Source organism: Rhinolophus hipposideros, assembly GCF_964194185.1.
Source record: "Rhinolophus hipposideros genome assembly, chromosome: 19".
Lineage (NCBI taxonomy): Eukaryota > Metazoa > Chordata > Mammalia > Chiroptera > Rhinolophidae > Rhinolophus > Rhinolophus hipposideros.
This window is the reverse complement of record NC_138065.1, coordinates 24,145,815-24,164,321: the sequence shown is the minus strand read 5'-3', so window position 1 is coordinate 24,164,321 and position 18,507 is coordinate 24,145,815. Positions and strand designations below refer to the sequence as shown.

The following is an 18,507-nucleotide window of genomic DNA, read 5'->3' as shown; positions in this document are numbered from 1 at the left end:
CAGCTGGGTTTAAATGGGACTTAAACTGTGAGGTGGTGAGTGCAAAGAAGGAAAAAAAACTTGCTGCTTTTGAGCAAAGTACACATATCTGTCTTGAAATCCAGCCTCCATTCTTTAAACAGATCAGCATAACACATATAATTCTTCCTAGCAGTCAGGAAGGTCTCTGAATAATGAGTAGTCCAAGTCATCTAGTAGAAAAATAACAGGAAGAAAAAACTCACTGGAAAATTCATACCTGAGAGATAGCAGTTTAATTAATTATAAGTAAGAAATTGCTATACTTAATGGTTCCTTTTCTGAAAACACATATATTTATAGGTGTTATTTATATCATAATTAAAATTTTTTTTCTTATATCTACTTGCTTTCCTACGGTATAGGAAGTCCTATTGTGTTGAAATACTCTTAATTTTTAAATCAACTTTTCCAAAATTGAACTGTTTTGTCTGTTTGAACTATCTGGTTTTTATTGGTAATACTCATACTACTTGTGAATGATTAAATTGCTATTCTAAAATGGTCATTATTTCCTTAAAAATAAAGCACTATCTTTTTATAAGCACAAACGTTTTCTTTTTAACCCTCTTTTGGAAAAAAATTGAAGTATTTTATCTTAGGTAGCATCATAGTTTTTCTTTTTAGACACTAAGGCATCTATATTTCACTTTGTCAGGAACCTGATTTTAAAGAACGAAAGATGGAATTTTTACTAACAGAAGTTGCTAAACAAATAGACTTTTAATACAGAATAGTATGTAAGCACAGAGTGTTTGCTTCTCCTGTTCATGGTAGTGGGAGCAATTTGATCCAACTATATTTAATTTTTCTCTCTTGAATTATATCCCATTTCCATCACCGAGGGTTGTAATTCTTTCCATTAACCATATAATGTCTCAACAGAGAAGGGAATTTGAGGCCTGAGCATCAGGAACAAAAAGTTAGATTTTTTCCAAAAGGAAACTTTTTGATGTAAGGTTATTAAACACTGAAACAGGTTTGTGAGAGGTTATGTTTTTTCTTTTCAAAGAATTTTTGAATGGCAACACACAACTGGTATTATCATTATTTAGATGGAGTATTCTATTTGAGATAAAGGATCTTGCAGTTTTATCCCATATGTATTCAAATGGGATACAGGGTTACTTGGCATGAAAATTCCAGGCTTGTAAACCAGATAAATTGGGTTAATTATTCACACTTCAAAATGATTTTTTTGTATTACAAAGGATTCGTTGTCAATGCCTTTATATCAGCGTGAATCTTTGATCATTTAAAATATGATTTGATTGAACTTGACACAGCTATTTAGGACCACATTATCTATTAGATCAAGTGCATTGATATTTCAAGTTACAATAAGATTTTCTAATATCAAACTTTATATTAGTTGATACATTTCACTTTTAAAGATTTGGTTTCATATTATAGAGAGAAATTCATTACACACCATTAATTTCTAAAGAGGAAATTTGCTATTCCTTTATTCTAATGAAGAGAAAAGAAACTTCATTACTTGTATACTTTTTTGTGTGTGAATAAATATAGAGTATCCTATATACCGTTCTTTAGGTCATATCACAGAGCTTGGATATTGATTGAGTCATTAAATTATTAGCAAGAGATGTTCATAGAAACTGATATTTTTCATCTAAATCTTATTCCTTCCATAAAAGAAAAATTTGACCTGGATGTTGTGAACCTTTTGCTTTCACTTGAGCATTTCTTTTAAAAACAGATTTTCTGTGTACATTCATGGTCCTCAGTTTTTCTATTTAGAAGTGCTTTTATATTAATGATGAAGAGACACTAATAATAGTTGCCCTAGCTTTGTCATAGATTTGTTACAAGAATCGAGTGCAATAATTCAGGTGAATGTGTGTTTCATGGTCCATTCCAATTCTGATTCAGGACATGGAGTTGCTTGAGGCCCGAAGATTTGGAAGTCATTTCTGATTGGAGCAGGAACCAAATCACACAGTGATAGTGCTGGGGAGGGAGCTCTATCTGAGCAGAGTGTAGGGTGGTGGGCTTACCAGTCACCATCTGTTTGCACAAAGCTCAACTCCATCATGAGAGATGCTTCTGTTTCAGAATTTTAAACCAATTAAGTGATTCACCAATTTTCTAGCAGGAAATTGTAGACCTGGGTATTTTTCTTATTATTAATTCCAAAGTAAACTTGTGGCCCTTGGATTTCTAAATGGCAATTTCATATTATACATACTCTCAGATGTGTTATATTCCTGTATTTAAATGCTTCCAGATTTAACTTCTTCAGAATGTTAGACATTTTGTCAGAATTAAAGTTTATTGCAAAGAATCTGAAATTCTTGTGTGCATTTCATTTCATTTCATTTCATTTCATTTCAGGGTAGGATCTACATGCCATTCTTTGTTGGTTGGGGTTTTTGGCCTTTACATTTTTTTGTTTGATGAGGCTACAATTGCTGATCCACTTTGGTAAGCTGTTTCTTTCCAATATATTCAATTTGATTTACATTTTAATATTAATTATTAATAAGAACATCACTTTAAAGTAGAAAACATTGATGGTGTATGATTTATTGAAATGCTTGTATATAAACGTATTTCAGCAAGGTGCATTAAAATGATTTTAGATTTGAATGCAAATAATAAGGGTTGTTTTGCCTTAGTATTGCTGTTGTTATCCAAAACAAGGAAAATACGATGAAGTAAATGTTTATACTGTGTTAGTAAAACCAAGTTATGATAACCACTGGCAAAAATAAGTTATTATTGAGGTAGGATAGTCAACTTGAATAACATCTACTTAAGACTCAGTCTTCCAATTTATGTTTGATTTTGACCCATCATTTGATACCAAAGATAAGAAAATTAGTCTTATAGATGTCCATGTAAGACGAATTTAGTACTACATAAAATTTGAAGTACTAATGATAACTGTGTTCATCAATAATAGGATAATTTGTAACACGGTGCTTTCTGAAAAATTTAAATGTCATTCCAATGGCAGAAATTTTACAAACTGTATTTCCTGGGTTCATCTTAGTTTGAGAAATGAGGTATGTTTTGAGAAAGCGCTGCATGGGGATGTGGGGCAATTTAACCAGGACTTGGACCATCTTTGTTTGACTGCAATAATGTTTTGATGTTTTTCATTCATAAGTATGGAATAAAGCCCATTAGAATTATACCAGTATTGATCAATTTTCATTGGGAAGATATTTTTCAAAGTGAATCTATTTAGTGAATTTAATTCCTTGACCAAGTTTTTATATAATCTACCCAAACAATTTTTATCTTTGTTCTTTTCATATTCTTATTTTACTAACATGATTGTTAATAGAACCAGTTCTTTTGGAAAGTAAATTTTATAACAAAGATTTGATTTATTGGTCAGTTTTTGTCCATATCAATCTTTTACCTATTATAATTTTTGATATTTTTACATTTTCTTTGATGACATAATTTGTTCCAGGTCCAATTTTCCAGGATCATATTTGCAGATCAGAATTTATAAAGAAAATATAACTTCTGCTGAGTCTTTTCATTTGTAGTTTAGCTGTTATCAATTTTGTTTTCTGTTCATTTCACCAGTAGTTCACATCATAAATCAGATGATAAAGGACTGATAATTTGTATTTGTTTCTTGGAGTGAAGAGCATTAGTAGGGCTAAGGTGCAGGATCTTGATTTGTGGAGGGGTCAAAACATCAGGATTAAGCAGTCTTGCTCCAACCCTGACATGTACTGATGTATGAAAACAAGCAAGTCCCTCCAGTATGCAGTAGAGTGATGATGATAATAGTATATGGCCTCAAATCAGGGGCAGGCTAGACAATTTCTTGAGGTTATTTGAGTCTCTGATTCAGAATAAGGAATAAAAAAAAAAATCAGCATCTGGAATTCTATTTGAATTCTATTTGAAACAAATCACATGAGAACACATTTATAAAAAGTTGTCTTTTGATAAAACTATTTTCCTAAAACTTTTAGCTAATAAATATAAGAAATTATTATTTATGCAATTAGAAGTACAAGTATTATAGCTAACACAGTACCTTGTGCAAATGACAATTTACCATTTGAGAATCTATGGAAAGCATTCTGATTATATTTAAATTTCAATAGAAAAAAGTAGCTGTCATCTATAACCTATGTGCTAAAAAAGATACTTTTTTAAAAATATTTATAGGGGTGATTCATCGCTTGTAAAAGTGAATATTGCTGTTTCTTCAGGCTACCTCATTTCTGGTATGTGATATGTTGTTCACTGTTTCTAAGTTATTCGTGGAATTATGCAAGGAATATACAGTCTATGCTTTTGGTTTATTTATTTGAGAAGTAGCTTTTAGGACCCATGCAGTGGGAATAAATGCTTGCTGTGATCGTAGAACATGAAACATTTTCCTGTTGGCTCTCTGGTTCTTGTTGAAGATCAGAGCTGCAGAGTGGGGCCTGGACAGTTTTTAATAGCGATGGTTCATTTTGGCCTAACGAGCCTCTCAGGTGGAATTACTGTGAAGCTAATGAAGTTTAAGCTTCAATTGACTTTGAAATGTGTTCCCATGGCCATGGTTTTGTATTGTTTTGGTGAAATTTGCAAAAGCAAACTATTTTAGCCATAATTAGTTAAGGTCACAGACTCTTCTCCACATTTCCCTGTCACATTTCCTCTTCTGTTGGATACGGTTGGAATAGCCTTTGATACAACTAGACAAAGGGGAAGTTAAGTTGAGCATATGCCATTTAAATTGCTTTTTGAAAAGATATTTTGGACTGTCTTCATAAAATAAGAGAAAAATAACAGATCTCTTACTTGGGCATTTATATAGGGAGACCTATTTTATAATTTTCAAATTTAATAAATAGCTGAAAGAAAATCCAAATAAAAATAATGGAATATGAAGCAAAATTGATAAAGATGGGTAATGGACTCAATCGAAAATTTTCTGCCATCAAGAAGTGATTAAAATATTAGATTATACCAAAACATGTAATTCATTAAAAGGAAGAAATAAATTTTGAAGAGAAATAATGAATAGGCTATTATCTGATGGCCCAATTGAAAGAAGAGTGAATCATGTAGACACATTGAAAAAAATTTGCTCATTTGTCACATAATGCTGTCATTGACAAGGATAACACAAAATTTATAATATATCTCACACACTGGTTAATGAACATTGTCAATTCAGAGAGTCGTCACTACCCAGGAAATTTTGTAGGAAAGAAACTTGGTAAAGGTTTCCCAAAATAAGATAAGATCCAAAACACTTAAAAATAAGAGTTCTGAACTTTTCTAAACTTGATGTTTTCTCTCTTTTAAAACTTAAATTAAATTAAGCTTAAGTTTAAGTTTAAAACTTAAACTTAAATTAAGCTGAATGAAAAGTGAATTCTATTTATTCTCTCTTTGGAAAATATTACAAGATCATTACCATAATAATTGGTGACTAAAAAGTACACAGCAAAAATGTGTAGGGAAAATCTACCTAACAGGAGTACCAGGCAGTTAATTGCTAATAGTGTTATATTTTCTTGATTTCCACATTTGTGCTATTTATTTTCTCTTTAAAATTTGTAATCTGATGATTTCTTTTCTCTTTATAAATAGTTCTAGTTTTATATTAGATCTAGTTTTATATTAGTACCTTTTTATTTTTTATAAAAGATTTCCATACTTTATAATCTCCGACCCCATAAAACCTCAGTTTTCCCCTAGTTTCCATACATGATAGCCATTTGTTTCCATGTCTAAATTTCATGTTTAACTATTGGGTAAAGAAAATAGTTGTGTTAACATTTTGAAAAGTTTCTGTTTTATTAAACAAAATTATTTTCTGAACCATGGTGTTTAGATTCAGAATCTTTTAAAGAAAATTGATGCCTTGACCTCTTTCTTTGGTGTGTCTTTTTAACAGTCATTATTCTTGATGGCTTTTGCTATTTTGAAGTAATATTTAATCACGTCCTTTGTTAATTTTTAAATACTTTATGTTGAATTTGTGTTACAAATGAGTTGGTCATTATTTACCTTTTCTGTGACCATCACATCTATTTGAATTATTGTAGTGATGGAAATCAGTAATTTAAACTTATTTTAAAATTATTTTTATTCAGTAAAGTTTTCACTTTACTAAACCCTGGAAACATGTTATTCATTTATTCTTTCAACAAATATATTACATAGCTACATGCCAGTCACTGTGATAGATGCCCACACTGGTCCTCATTCTGGAGGAGTTACAGTAGAGTGGGGAGACAGTTATAAACAAGCTGATACTTTATGGTAAACTGGGTAATTGGACAACTGAGGTATAAACAAAATGCTGTGGGCTCAGAGTGTACTGTGACAAATTGTCAGGAGAGAGAGTTAAATACACATAAAAAAAAAAACAACAACAATGCAACTTTCTTCCTGTGTAAAAACTTAACGTATATTTCTTTTTTACAGATTTGTTGATTCTCATTTTGTATTGGAAAGTGATTGGTGACAAATATTTTATAATTCACCATTGCACAGCGCTGTATGCCTACTTTTTTATACTGGTAAGTGCCGGGTTTTACAACAGCCTAACAGGCAGACAAGAGTGGGAGGAATTACTTAAGGGTTGACATAAATCTAAACATAAAATTATCAATTTTTCAAGATCAACTGAAAATTTATTCAGAGTCCCTCTTGTGATATGCTATCTTATTTGTTAACAAAAGTAATAACTTTACTTGGGTGTCTGTTTTAGTGTGTCTATTTGAATTCATAAACTTTGAGAAAGGCAGATGACCCTAATTTCTTGAATTTTCACTTAAAACCTTTAGGACCCTGTAGCTATTGATATTTGTCTTTCTAGATCATTTATGATTGAACCTGTGTCTAGCCAGAACTAGGTATAGAGTCCTGTACATCCAGGTAAAATTTTTCTGTTCAATTCCATGTATAATTCCATGTGCATGCATAATTAAACTTAGGTGTTGTGAGAGCAGTGTGGAAATTTGCTCAGAGACTTCATCAGAATTTTATGACTGGGCTAACACAGGGTACTCACAGCAAATCTCTGGCAGTACTACCTATTAAATTCTATATCTAAAATTACTTTTTCTATACATTTGTAAATTAGCAATTTTATATCCCGTACATGTTTGTTAGGCTTCATAATGAATTATTTTTCAATCTAGATATACCAACAAGCCCAAGATAGATTTTTAGAAATAATTGATATATGTAAACAAGGATAGTATAAATTTTATGTAATAGATATGGTATACCATTTGATGTTTTCTGTCTTTTAAAACTTAAATGTAATCACTGCCTTTTTTTCTTAGTTGGTATTACTAAAATCCTTATGTTACTGGACATTTGTGACTATATGGAGGATTAAAAAAATTCATATAAATGTGTATTAATAATATTCTTCTATTTTTCTTATGTTGACCCACACAAAGATACCTGGTGAATAAGACATGTATTTGGCAATATTTCTGCAAAAATCAGATATGTCAAAGCATCTCTCTGTATCACTCATTTGAAGTCATAAATCTAAATAGCACAATATAAATGTTTTAAAAACTATGCTGGTTTTAATGTTATAAATAAGTGCTCATGTATCCTGAAAGTTATCTATAATCATTTTATTTTTCTGAAGCAATAGGCTATTTTTACTGGCCTTTCCTACTGTTTATTTCTTTGTCTTTTTTGTATTTTAATAGAGTAAAGGTAGGTAGTTATAAAATACAGACTTGTACTTTTTAAACTATGTCTTCAGTATTTGGTATACAAGCATTTTGTTTCCTAAAACTTTTGCTAAAAAGACATGGAAACTGACTAATAAAATACTGGTTAACTCTGGGAAGAATGTGTGTGAGCACCCATGTGAGTTTAACGTCATGCTGCTGTTTAGAAATATGTTCTCTGAACACAAGTCACAAGCAATCATTGCACTATGAAAATAATACAAGCTAGTGAAAGATAACAGGTCACTTAAATGCATTTGTAAATATACTATGACCTGCTCTTTGCTCTTGGCCACTGAAATCACAGGTTTGGCAAGTGCACGGATTGGCAAGTTGAATATTTAATCATGTGGGATGAATACTGTTTTCTCTTTGGACTTTTATGCCTTTATAAATAAATCAGCAAGTACATGCTGGATTTTTAAAAAAGAACTCATCTTTTGCCTTATTTCATAAAGTTGACTAAAAAATTAACTGCAACTTTTTTTCTAGAGATGGTTGCTTTTTGATATGTCTTCTTGTGTTATATTTTATGAAATAAATGAATGGTATGAAATAAATTTATGTAATTAAAGTGAATCTGTTATAGGGAAACAAAATAAAAAAAATTATGAAATAATAATTGTTTATAGATATAGTGATCCTATTTCATTTATTGATCTGAATATAAGAAAATTTTTTTTCCATGAGTGAATTCCCAGGCCACTTTGTGCATTTTAAATAAGGCTAACAAAATAATAATAATAATAGTAACATCAACAACTGTAATAATTATTATTTTGTATGGACTTTTAGTATTTTTATCATTTATATAATAAAAACTGGTATTTGGAAAGCACTTTGATACTTGTGCAACGATTTAAGTTGTTTGTAGTAAGCTTTTTTCCTTAAAAGATTTTCTAATTGCAACTAAATAAGACTTCAAATGAAGAGTAGAGGTAAGTTACCTGTGAGTTTTAAATGTATGCTTAAATCTTGAGGATAGTGTAGTTGAAAAATTGGAAAGTAAGATTCTTTTGACTTTAGGGTATTATTGGGTATTTATAGGTTATACCGTGCTTCCCTGAAAATAAGACCTAGCCTGGTCCCATCAGCTGTAATGCGTCTTTTGGAACAAAAATTAATGTAAGACCTGGTCTTATTTTACTATAATACAATACATAATATAACATAACATAACATAACATAACATAATATATAATGTATTATGTTATATTATTATATAATATAATACACATATAATATAATATAATATAACATAACATAACATAACATAACACCCGGTCTTATATAATACAATATGACTGGGTCTTATATAAGACCGGGTCTTATATTAATGTTTGCACCAAAAGATGCATTAGAGCTGATGGTCTGGCTAGGTCTTGTTTTCGGGGAAAAACGGTATATAGCTTGCACCAATAGCATGTCACATATGCTAAAAAAAGAAGCTGTTTTCAAATTTAGACTATTAGGGAAGGTACAGTAGTAAACAAAATGACAGTTTTCCTGGTTAGACCATATCCAAAATCATCATCATCTGCAGTCCCTAAACTTGCATGTGCTGGAGTCCCGACTGCCAGATAACTGTAGAGGGGAGATTAGATTAGGTAACTATCCTATAACAAACAAACAATTAAAGGACCCACAAAGGTCAGCCTAGAAAAGATAAGTTGTAGGATATATCATGGCTTTGAAATGTCCTTGGAAATGTGGAAGGACTGTTAAGTGGAAGAGAGAGTAGACTTATTTTGGATTAATTGAGATGTTGGAACTAGGACCAATGGAATGGTAAAGAGAGGTTGGGGAGACTTCTGTTTTACAGAAGAGACATCCCCAGTGAATAGAAGATCTTAACAATGGCCTTTTAAAGTCGTTCTTCTATCCTAAGATATCTTCAATCAGATAGACATACAAAGTAGACACTTTGAGTAGGAGCTTGCACTACATCATCTTTAAAGTTCTGAGATTCTGTCATTCAACTGTTTTGTTGAAATGATTTGATTTAATTCTGATCCTGGAGAGCTAGGCAATGGGCAAGTAAGAATAAGCCAAGTTATGTCACCAACTTCTTAAGTAACTGTGGAAGGAAGGGGTGAAAGCAGCTGGCCTGCAAATCCGTTCACTTCTTTGGGAGAAGGGAGGGGAAGAAAAGAAGGCAAGTAATTCCGGTCTAATCTTCTTGTCAACGGGACTTTTGGGTCAGTAGTACTGGCGTTTGTTAGGAGGAAGTGATCTTAACTCTGACATTCCCTTAGGATGTCCCTGGCTAACGCTTCCCTACAGTAAGGAGAACCCAGGATATCTGAGGCGTGGCTCTTGGAGAATGTCATGCAGGCTGTAGAACTTTCTAGGGTTATAAGTCACCCTCTCATGCTGTGTGAGGAAGCTTGTGAACCTCACTTAGTAGATCCTTCATATCTTCTGTGCCAGAGCCTCTTGTTCAACACAGGAAGGACCTGGCTTGCCAATTACTGACCCCAAAGTCCCCTTGATGTCCCAGACCTCTCTCCCCTTCCTCTGAATTATTTGATAGCCTCTATCCTTGTAATGTTTATTAAAGCTTAATACTAGGTAAGTAAGATCACTGTTTCTCATGAGTCTGATTTGGCAATCTAATCTTGTTAGCTTAAACCTCAACTCTTGTCATGTAAGTAAATAGTCAAAAACCTTGAATGATTAAAGTTAAGCAAATAGTTATTAAATGTAGGGTGGATTTTGTTCACAAATCTCATTTCTAGATTGATGGTACTCTGAATTCCTTAGTTCAGCATAACATAATTGCTTAAAATCTGTTTTTATAAGTGAACAGTATATGCATAAGTGAATATAAGTATACAACACACTTTTGTCTTTGAAAAATATTGTAGAATTCTAGTGACATTTCTAAATTCTCGTAAAGAAAAAATAAGTTTAGCAGACTTGGTCTATTTTGATGTTAATTGTTATTTTATGCTGAGAAGCTATTGAATGGTTTTTCAATATTTGGAAATCTTGATGAGAACGTTATCCCTGACATTGTGTTTTATGTTCAACACCCAGAGAGATGGCGTGCTGGGATACATTGGGAATTTCCGCTTACTCGCAGAATTTTCCAGCCCCTTTGTGAATCAGCGGTAGGTTACTAATATCATTAATTACTTTAAACTTGTGCCATTTATTTTTAGTCTGGGGAAATTATTTCCCCCCCCCCCAAATCCTAAAGCTACTATATAAAAATAAACATGTGATATGAATTATTGTCACCATGTACAGCACTGTAAACCATGGAAGTGCATGGTTTATATTTGCTTTCTTTATTTTGTCCTATTTTTTTGCCCTTTAACCCATTAAAATTAAATTTCCTCCTCTGTCATTTTGCTGGAAATGTTTCATTAGTGGCACAAGTGAATTCTTTTTGGTGCCTGTCTTCTTGTGTTTCTGTGGACTTGCTGCTGTTGATCACCTCCTCTTCTAATACCTAACTCCCTTTCCTTTCATGACCCTACACTCTCGTATTTCTCTGACTATTCTGTCTTCTTTGTAAGAAGCAGTTCCACAAAGGCTGGTGTTCCCCAAGGCTCTCTTCTGTTCACACTGATCTACTCTGTGCTTTTCCCTGAGCAAGCTCTACTTTCATGGTTTCAGCTCTTACCTGTTTGCTCATTTTGGTTTGGACTTTGCATGAATTTTAGAATCAGATAGACTCAAGTTGCAATTCTACCTTTCTACTTCCTTACTCTGACCTTGGATAAATTATTTAACATCCCTATATTGCAAGTTACTTTCTCTATAAAGAGAGCATATTTAATATTACCTGCTTCTTTATTTTCTCCTCCCAGGTGGCACATCAAATTCAATATGTCTAAAATAGAATGCACCATATTTCCCTCTGTATTCCCTTGTTTAGCATGTGGCTCAGCTGTTCTCTCACTTATGCCTGCTTGACAGGTGGAATCATCTTTGACTGTTTCTCCCTCACCTGTATTTGGTCATCATCAGGTCCTACCATATTACCTCTTAAATATTTCTTGCCTGTGCCTCCTCCTTTCCAACTCTACTGTCAGTGCCCTTGTTCATCATCTCTTGCCTAAACTGCTGTACCAGCCTCTAACCCTGTACTGCCCAGTAGAGTAGCCACAAGCCACATGTGACTACTTACACTGAATTTAATTAGATCAATTAAAAATTCAGTTTCTCGGTCTTACTTGTAGCATTTAAGTGCTTCACAGCCCCATGTGGCACATTTCTAGCATCTTCATTGTTGCAGAAAATTCTTTTGGACAGAGTGTGTGGGTGGGTGTGTGTGTCAGAAAACTAAGGTTTGAGGGTCAAACTCTCTGCCTTTTTTAAATAAAAGCTTTATTGGTGCACCGCCACGTTCACCTGTTTACCGTGAATTCTTTTATACTGCAAAGACAGAGTCTATTAGTTGTTACAGAGATTGTATAGTTTCCAAAGCACCTTTATTTTAAAAAAGATTTTTATTAAAATATCGCTAACATACAATACTATATTAGTTTCAGGTGCACAGCATAGTTATTCAGCGGTACCCACCTAGCACTATACATAGTTATTACCATGTTATTCCTTATACTCCCTATGCTAAGAAGTAATCATAATGATAAGTCCAGCAACCATCTGACACTGCACCATGCTGTCACAATATTGACTATATTTTCTATGCTGCATGTTACATCCCCAAGACTTACTTGTTTTATCTCTAGAACTTTGAACCTCTTATTCTTTATTTTTTCCCCCTTTAAAAATTTTTCAATTACTGTTGACATTCAATATTATATTAGTTTCAGGTGTACAGAATAGTGGTTAGACATTTATGTAATTTAGGAAGTGATCAGCCTGAGTAGTACCCACCTGTCACTATGCATAGTTATTACCATATTATTGGTTATATTCCCTATAGTTTACATTCCCATGACTATTTTGTAACTACCAGTTTGTATTTCTTAACCCCTTTACCTTTTTCACCCTGCACCTAATCCCCCTCCCATCTATCACCCCATAGATCTACTACCCATCTGACATCATACATAGTTATTACAATATTACGGATTATATTCCTTATGCTATACCCTACATCCCCATGACTACTGTGTAACAACCAATTTGTTCTTCTTAATTCCTTCCTCTTTCACCCACTCCTTACCCCTCCCACCTGGCAACCGTCAAAATGTTCTCTGTATCTATGAGTTTGTTTCTGTTTTACTTTTTACCGTTTTGTTTATTTGTTTGTTTTGTTCTTTAGATACCACTTCCAAGTGAAATCATATGACATTTGTCTTTCACTGTCTGACTTACTACACTCAGCACAATACCCTGTAGGTCCATATATATTATCACAGATGACAAGATTTTGTTTTTTTTGTTTTTTTTTACGGCTGACTAATATTCCATTGTATATATGTACCACTTCTTTATCCATTCATCCATTCAGGGACACCAGGTTGCCTTCATATCTTGGTTTATATAAATAATGCTGCAATGAACATATGGATGAGCGTGTCCCCTCGAAGGAGCATTTTGGGTTTGTTCAGATAAATACCCAGAAGTGGGAGTACTAGGTACTTCTTTGTCCCTTGTTTTAAAGTCTTTGTTTTAAAGTCTATTTTGTCTAGTATAAGTATTCCTACCCCAGCTTTTTTGTTTGTTTGTTTCCAATTTCTTGAAATATCTTTTTCCAATCCCTTTACTTTCAGCCTCTGTGTGTCTTTCACACAAAGAGACTCTGTGAGTCTCTTGTAGGCAGTACCCTGTTTCCCCCCAAAAAAGACCTAGCCGGACAATCAGTTCTAATGTGTCTTTTGGAGCAAAAATTAATATAAGGCCCAGTCTTATTTTACTATAATGTAAGACCAGGGCTGATATAATATAATATGTAACATAATACCGAGTCTTATATTAATTTTTGCTCCAAAAGATGCATTAGAGCTGATTGTCTGACTAGGTTTTATTTTCGGGGAAACACAGTATGGAAGGGTCTTGTTTTTTTTTGTTTTTTTTTTATCCATTCAGCTCCCCTATCTTTTGATTGGAACATTTAATCCATTTACATTGAAAGTAATTGTTGATAGGTATGTAGTTATTTCCATTTTGTTATTCATACTTTTGATTTTCCTTTTCTTTTTTTTTTTCCATCTTAAAACAATTCACCTAAGATTCCTTGTAATAGTGGTTTGGTGGTGATGAACTCCTTTAGCTTTTTCTTGTCTGGGAAGCTCTATCTGTCCTTCAATTCTAAATGATAGCTTTTCTGGGTAATCTTGGTTGTAGGTTTTTGCTTTTCATCACTTTAAATATTTTTTAAATTAAAATTTATTGGGGTGACAATAGTCAACAAAACTACATAGGTTTCAAGTGCACAATTCTATAATACATCATCTATATATTGCATTGTGTTCACCAGCCAGAGTCAATTCTCCTTACATCACCGTATATTTGATCCCCTTTACCCTCTTCTACCATCCCCTCTCCCCCTCTTACCCTCTGGTAACCGCTAAATGTGTATGAGTTTTTGTGTCTTTATTTGTTTGTCTTGTTCCTTTGTTTCCTTCAGTTTTGTATGCCACATATGAGTGAAGTCATGTGGTTCTCGACTTTTTCTGTCTGACTTATTTCACTCAGCATAATAATCTCAGGATGCATCCATGTTGTTGCAAATGGCACTATTTCATCTTTCTTTATGGCAGAGTAGCATTCCATTTTGTATATATACCACATCTTCTTTATCCATTCATCTATCGAAGGACACTTTGATTGTTTCCACATCTTGGCCACCGTAAATAATGCTGAAATGAACATCGGAGTACATATATCTTTACAGATAAATGTTTTCAGAATTTCTGGATAGATACCTAGGAGAGGTATTGCTGGGTCTTTGGTAATTCTATTCTTAATATTTTGAATATCTTTATTTGAATATCTAATTAAGAATAGAATTTGAAATCTATTCTTGATATTTTGAATATCTTTACAGATAAATATTTTCAGATTTTCTGGATAGATATCCAGGAGAGGGATTGCTGTGTCTTATGGTAATTATATTCTTAATATTTTGAAGAACCGCCATACTGTTTTCCATAGCTGCTGTACCACTTTACATTCCCACCAAAAGTGTGTGAGGGTTCTTTTTTCTCCAAGCCTCTCTAACACTTGTTATTATTTGTCTTGTTGATGATAGCCATTCTAACAGGTGGTAGGTGATATCTCATTGTGGTTTTGATCTGCATATCCCTAATACCTTGTGAAGTTGAATATTTTTTCATGTATTTGTTGGCTGTATGTTTTGTTGGGAGCAGTTTTTGTTCATGTCCTTTGCGCATTTTTTAATTGGATTGTTTGTCTTTTTGTTGTTCAGTTGTATGAGTTCCTTGTATATTTTGGATGTTAGCCCCTTATCAGAGGTGTTGTTTGCAAATATCTTCTCCCATTTGCTTAGTTGCCTCTTTGTTTTGTTGATGGTTTCTTTTGCTGTGCAGAAGTTTTTTAGTTTGATATAATCTCATTCATTTATTTTAGCTTTTACTTCTCTTGCCTTTGAGGTTGAATTCATGAAATCCTCTTTGAACCCAAGGTCCATTAATTTAGTACCTAAGCTTTCTTCTATGTAGTTTATTGTTTCAGGTCTTATGTTTAGGACTTTGATCCATTTTGAGTTAATTTTGGTACATGGGGACAGATAGCAGTTTAGTTTCATTCTTTTGCACGATGTGGCTTTCCAATTTTCCCAGTACCATTTATCGAAGAGACTTTTTTTTTTCTCCATTGTATGTTTTTGGCTCCTTTGTTTAAAATTATCTGTCCATATTTATGTGGGTTTATTTCTGCATTTTCAATTCTGTTCCATTGGTCTACTTGTCTGTTTTTCTGCCAATATCATGCTGTTTTGATTATTGTTGCTGTGTAGTACAAACTGAAGACAGGGTGTGTGATACCTCCAGCCTTGTTCTTTTATTTAGGATTGCTTTGGCTATTTGGGGTCTTTTGTGATTCCATGCCATTGGGATTTTATGTGATTCCAAGCCATTGGGATTGTGTTAAATCTGTATATTGCTTTGGGTAATGTGGCCATTTTAACATTGTTGATTCTTTTAATCCACGAACATGGAATGTCTCTCCATTTTTTTTGTTTCTTCTTAAGTTTCTTTTAAAATTGTCTGTTAGTTTTAAGTGTATAGGTCCTTCACATCCTTTGTTATGTTTATTACTAGATATTTTATTTTTTTTGTTGCAGTTGCAAAAGGAATTTTTTTTGTTTAATTTTTGAGATTTCATTGTTAGTATATTGGAATACAGTGGATTCTTGTACATTGATTTCGTAGCCAGCAACTTTACTGTATTTGTTTATTGTTTCTAATAGCTTTTTGGTGGAGTCTTTAGTGTTTTCTATATAAAGAATCATGTCATCTGCAAAAGTGGCTAGGACTTGCAATACTATGTTGAATAACAGTGATGATAGGGGGCAGCCCTGTCTTGTTTCTGAATGTAGAACAAAAGACTTCTTTTTTTTTTCCATTTTTAATTATGATAGTAGCTGAGGGTTTGTCATATATGGCCTTCATTATGTTGAAGTATTTTCCTTGTATACTGATTTTATTAAGTGTTTTAATCATAAATGGGTGTTGTATCTTGTCAAATGCTTTTTCTGTCTCTATTGATATAATCATATGATTTTTATCTCTTAGTTTGTTTATGTGGTGTATCACATTGATCGACTTGTATATGTAGAACCATCCTTGTGCCCCTGGGATGAACCCTACTTGATCATGATGTATAGTCTTTTTAATGTATTGTTGTAGTCAATTTGCTTGAATTTTGTTTAGGATTTTTGCATCTGTATTCATCAGAGATACTGGTCTGTAATTTTTTTTTGTGTGTGTTATCCTTACCAGGTTTTGGTATCAGGGTAATGTTGACCACATAAAATGAGTTAGTAAGTATTGCCTCTTCTTCAATGTTTTGGAAGAGTTTAAGGAGGACAGGTGTTAGATCCTCATTGAATGTTTGGTAGAGTTCACTAATGAAGCCATCTGGTCCCCGACTTTTGCTAGATTTTAGACTTTTGCTTTTGGGAAGGTTTCGGATTACTGATCAATTTCCCAATGTTGATGGGTCTATTTAGATTTTCCAGTTCTTCGTGATAAATCCTAGGAAGACTATATGCTTCTAAGAATTTGTCCATTTCTTCTAGGTTATTGAATTTGATGACACATAATCCTTCATAGTATTCTTGAATGATCCTTTGTGTTTCTGTAGTCCGGTGGTAACTTCTCTTTCGTTTCTGATTTGTTTATTTGTGTCTTTTCTCTTTTTATCTTAGTGAGTCTAGCCAAGGGTTTGTCAATTTTTAAAATCTTTTCAAAGAATCAGTTCTTTCTTGCATTAATATTTTTTCTGTTGTATTTTTGTTCTCTATTTCATTTAGTTCTGCTCTGATTTTTATTATTTCCTTCTTTCTGCTGACTTTGGGTTTCATTTGTTCTTCTTTATTCTTTTTTTCTTTTTTCTAATGTTAGGTCGTTTATCTGGGATTTTTCTTGTTTGTTGAGATAGGCCTATAATGATGTAAACTTCCCTCTTATTATTGCTTTCACTGCATCCCAATAATTTCTGACAGGATGTATTTTCATTGTCATTTGTTTCTATGTATCTTTTGATCTCTCCTCTTATTTCTTCTTTGACTAACTTGTTCTTTAATAGCATGTTGTTTCATCTACACATATTTGTTGTTTTTCCCGCTTTCTTATTGCAGTTGATATCTAATTTCAAAGCATTCTGATCAGAGAATATGCTTGGTATGATTTAAGTCTTTTGTAATTTGCTGAGGCTAGTTTTATGTCCTAATATATGGTCTATCCTTGAGAATGTTCCGTGTACACTAGAAAAGAATGTATAGTCCGATGTTCTAGGATGAAGGGCTCTGTAAATATCAATTTCATCCATTTGGTCTAAGGTGTCATTTAGGGCTGATATTTTCTTCCTTATTTTCTGTATGGATGATCTATCCATAGCTGTCCGTGATGTATTTAGGTCCCCTACTATAATTGTGTTTTGGTCTATTTCTCTCTTTAGTTCTGTTAATAATTGTTTTATATTTCGGTGCTCCCTGATTCGGGGCATACATATTGATGAGTGTTATGTCTACTTGTTGTATTGTCCCCTTTATCATTATGTAATGTCCATCTTTGTCTGTTGTTACCTTGTTTTATCCTGAAGTCTGTTTCATCTGATACAAGTATGACTATACCTGATTTTCTCTGGATACTATTTACTTGAAGTATCAATTTCCACCCATTCATTTTGAGTCTGTATTTGTTCTTGTAGCTGAGATGCTGGAGACAGCATATGGTTGGGTTTTGTTTTTGATCCAGTCTGCTCCTCTGTGCCGTTTTGTTGGTGAGTTCAGTCCATTTACATTTAGGGCAATTATTGATATATGAGGATTTCCTATCATCCTATCTTTTGTTTTCTGGTGGCTCGGTGTCTGCATTGTTTCTTTGCCTTTTTGTTGCTGTCTGTTATTTCAGTGTGGTGGTATTCTATGATTCTTTCCTCCATGTCTTCTTTTTTATGTCATATATCTTCTGGATTGTTTTTGAGTGGTTACCATTAAGTTTATGTAAAAGAAAGTTTCATATATACAGTAGTCCTTTTTCTTCAGCATGCTTCTTTGCCCCGTTCCCCTTTGGAGGTTCAGATCTTTACTCTCGCCCCTTTTATGTTTTTGTTATCCCTAGTTATGCTGTGAGTTGATTTCTGAGTTGCAGTAGCAAGTTGTCTTTTTCTTCTTTTTCCTTTT

At 33.0% G+C, this 18,507-nt stretch overlaps 1 protein-coding gene across 7 annotated transcripts in view; it reads left to right on the top strand.

The window, feature by feature from the left end:
* Nucleotides 1-18,507, top strand: part of LOC308487842 (TLC domain-containing protein 4-like) — a 95,210-nt gene that overhangs the window by 51,193 nt on the left and 25,510 nt on the right. For all 7 annotated transcript variants that reach the window (XM_081026614.1, XM_081026612.1, XM_081026616.1 and 4 more), the window contains exons 3-6: nucleotides 2,374-2,463; nucleotides 4,180-4,238; nucleotides 6,442-6,536; nucleotides 10,755-10,828. In XM_081026614.1, the coding sequence (XP_080882740.1) occupies nucleotides 2,374-2,463; nucleotides 4,180-4,238; nucleotides 6,442-6,536; nucleotides 10,755-10,828 (318 nt within the window). The remainder of the gene's footprint in view (nucleotides 1-2,373; nucleotides 2,464-4,179; nucleotides 4,239-6,441; nucleotides 6,537-10,754; nucleotides 10,829-18,507) is intronic.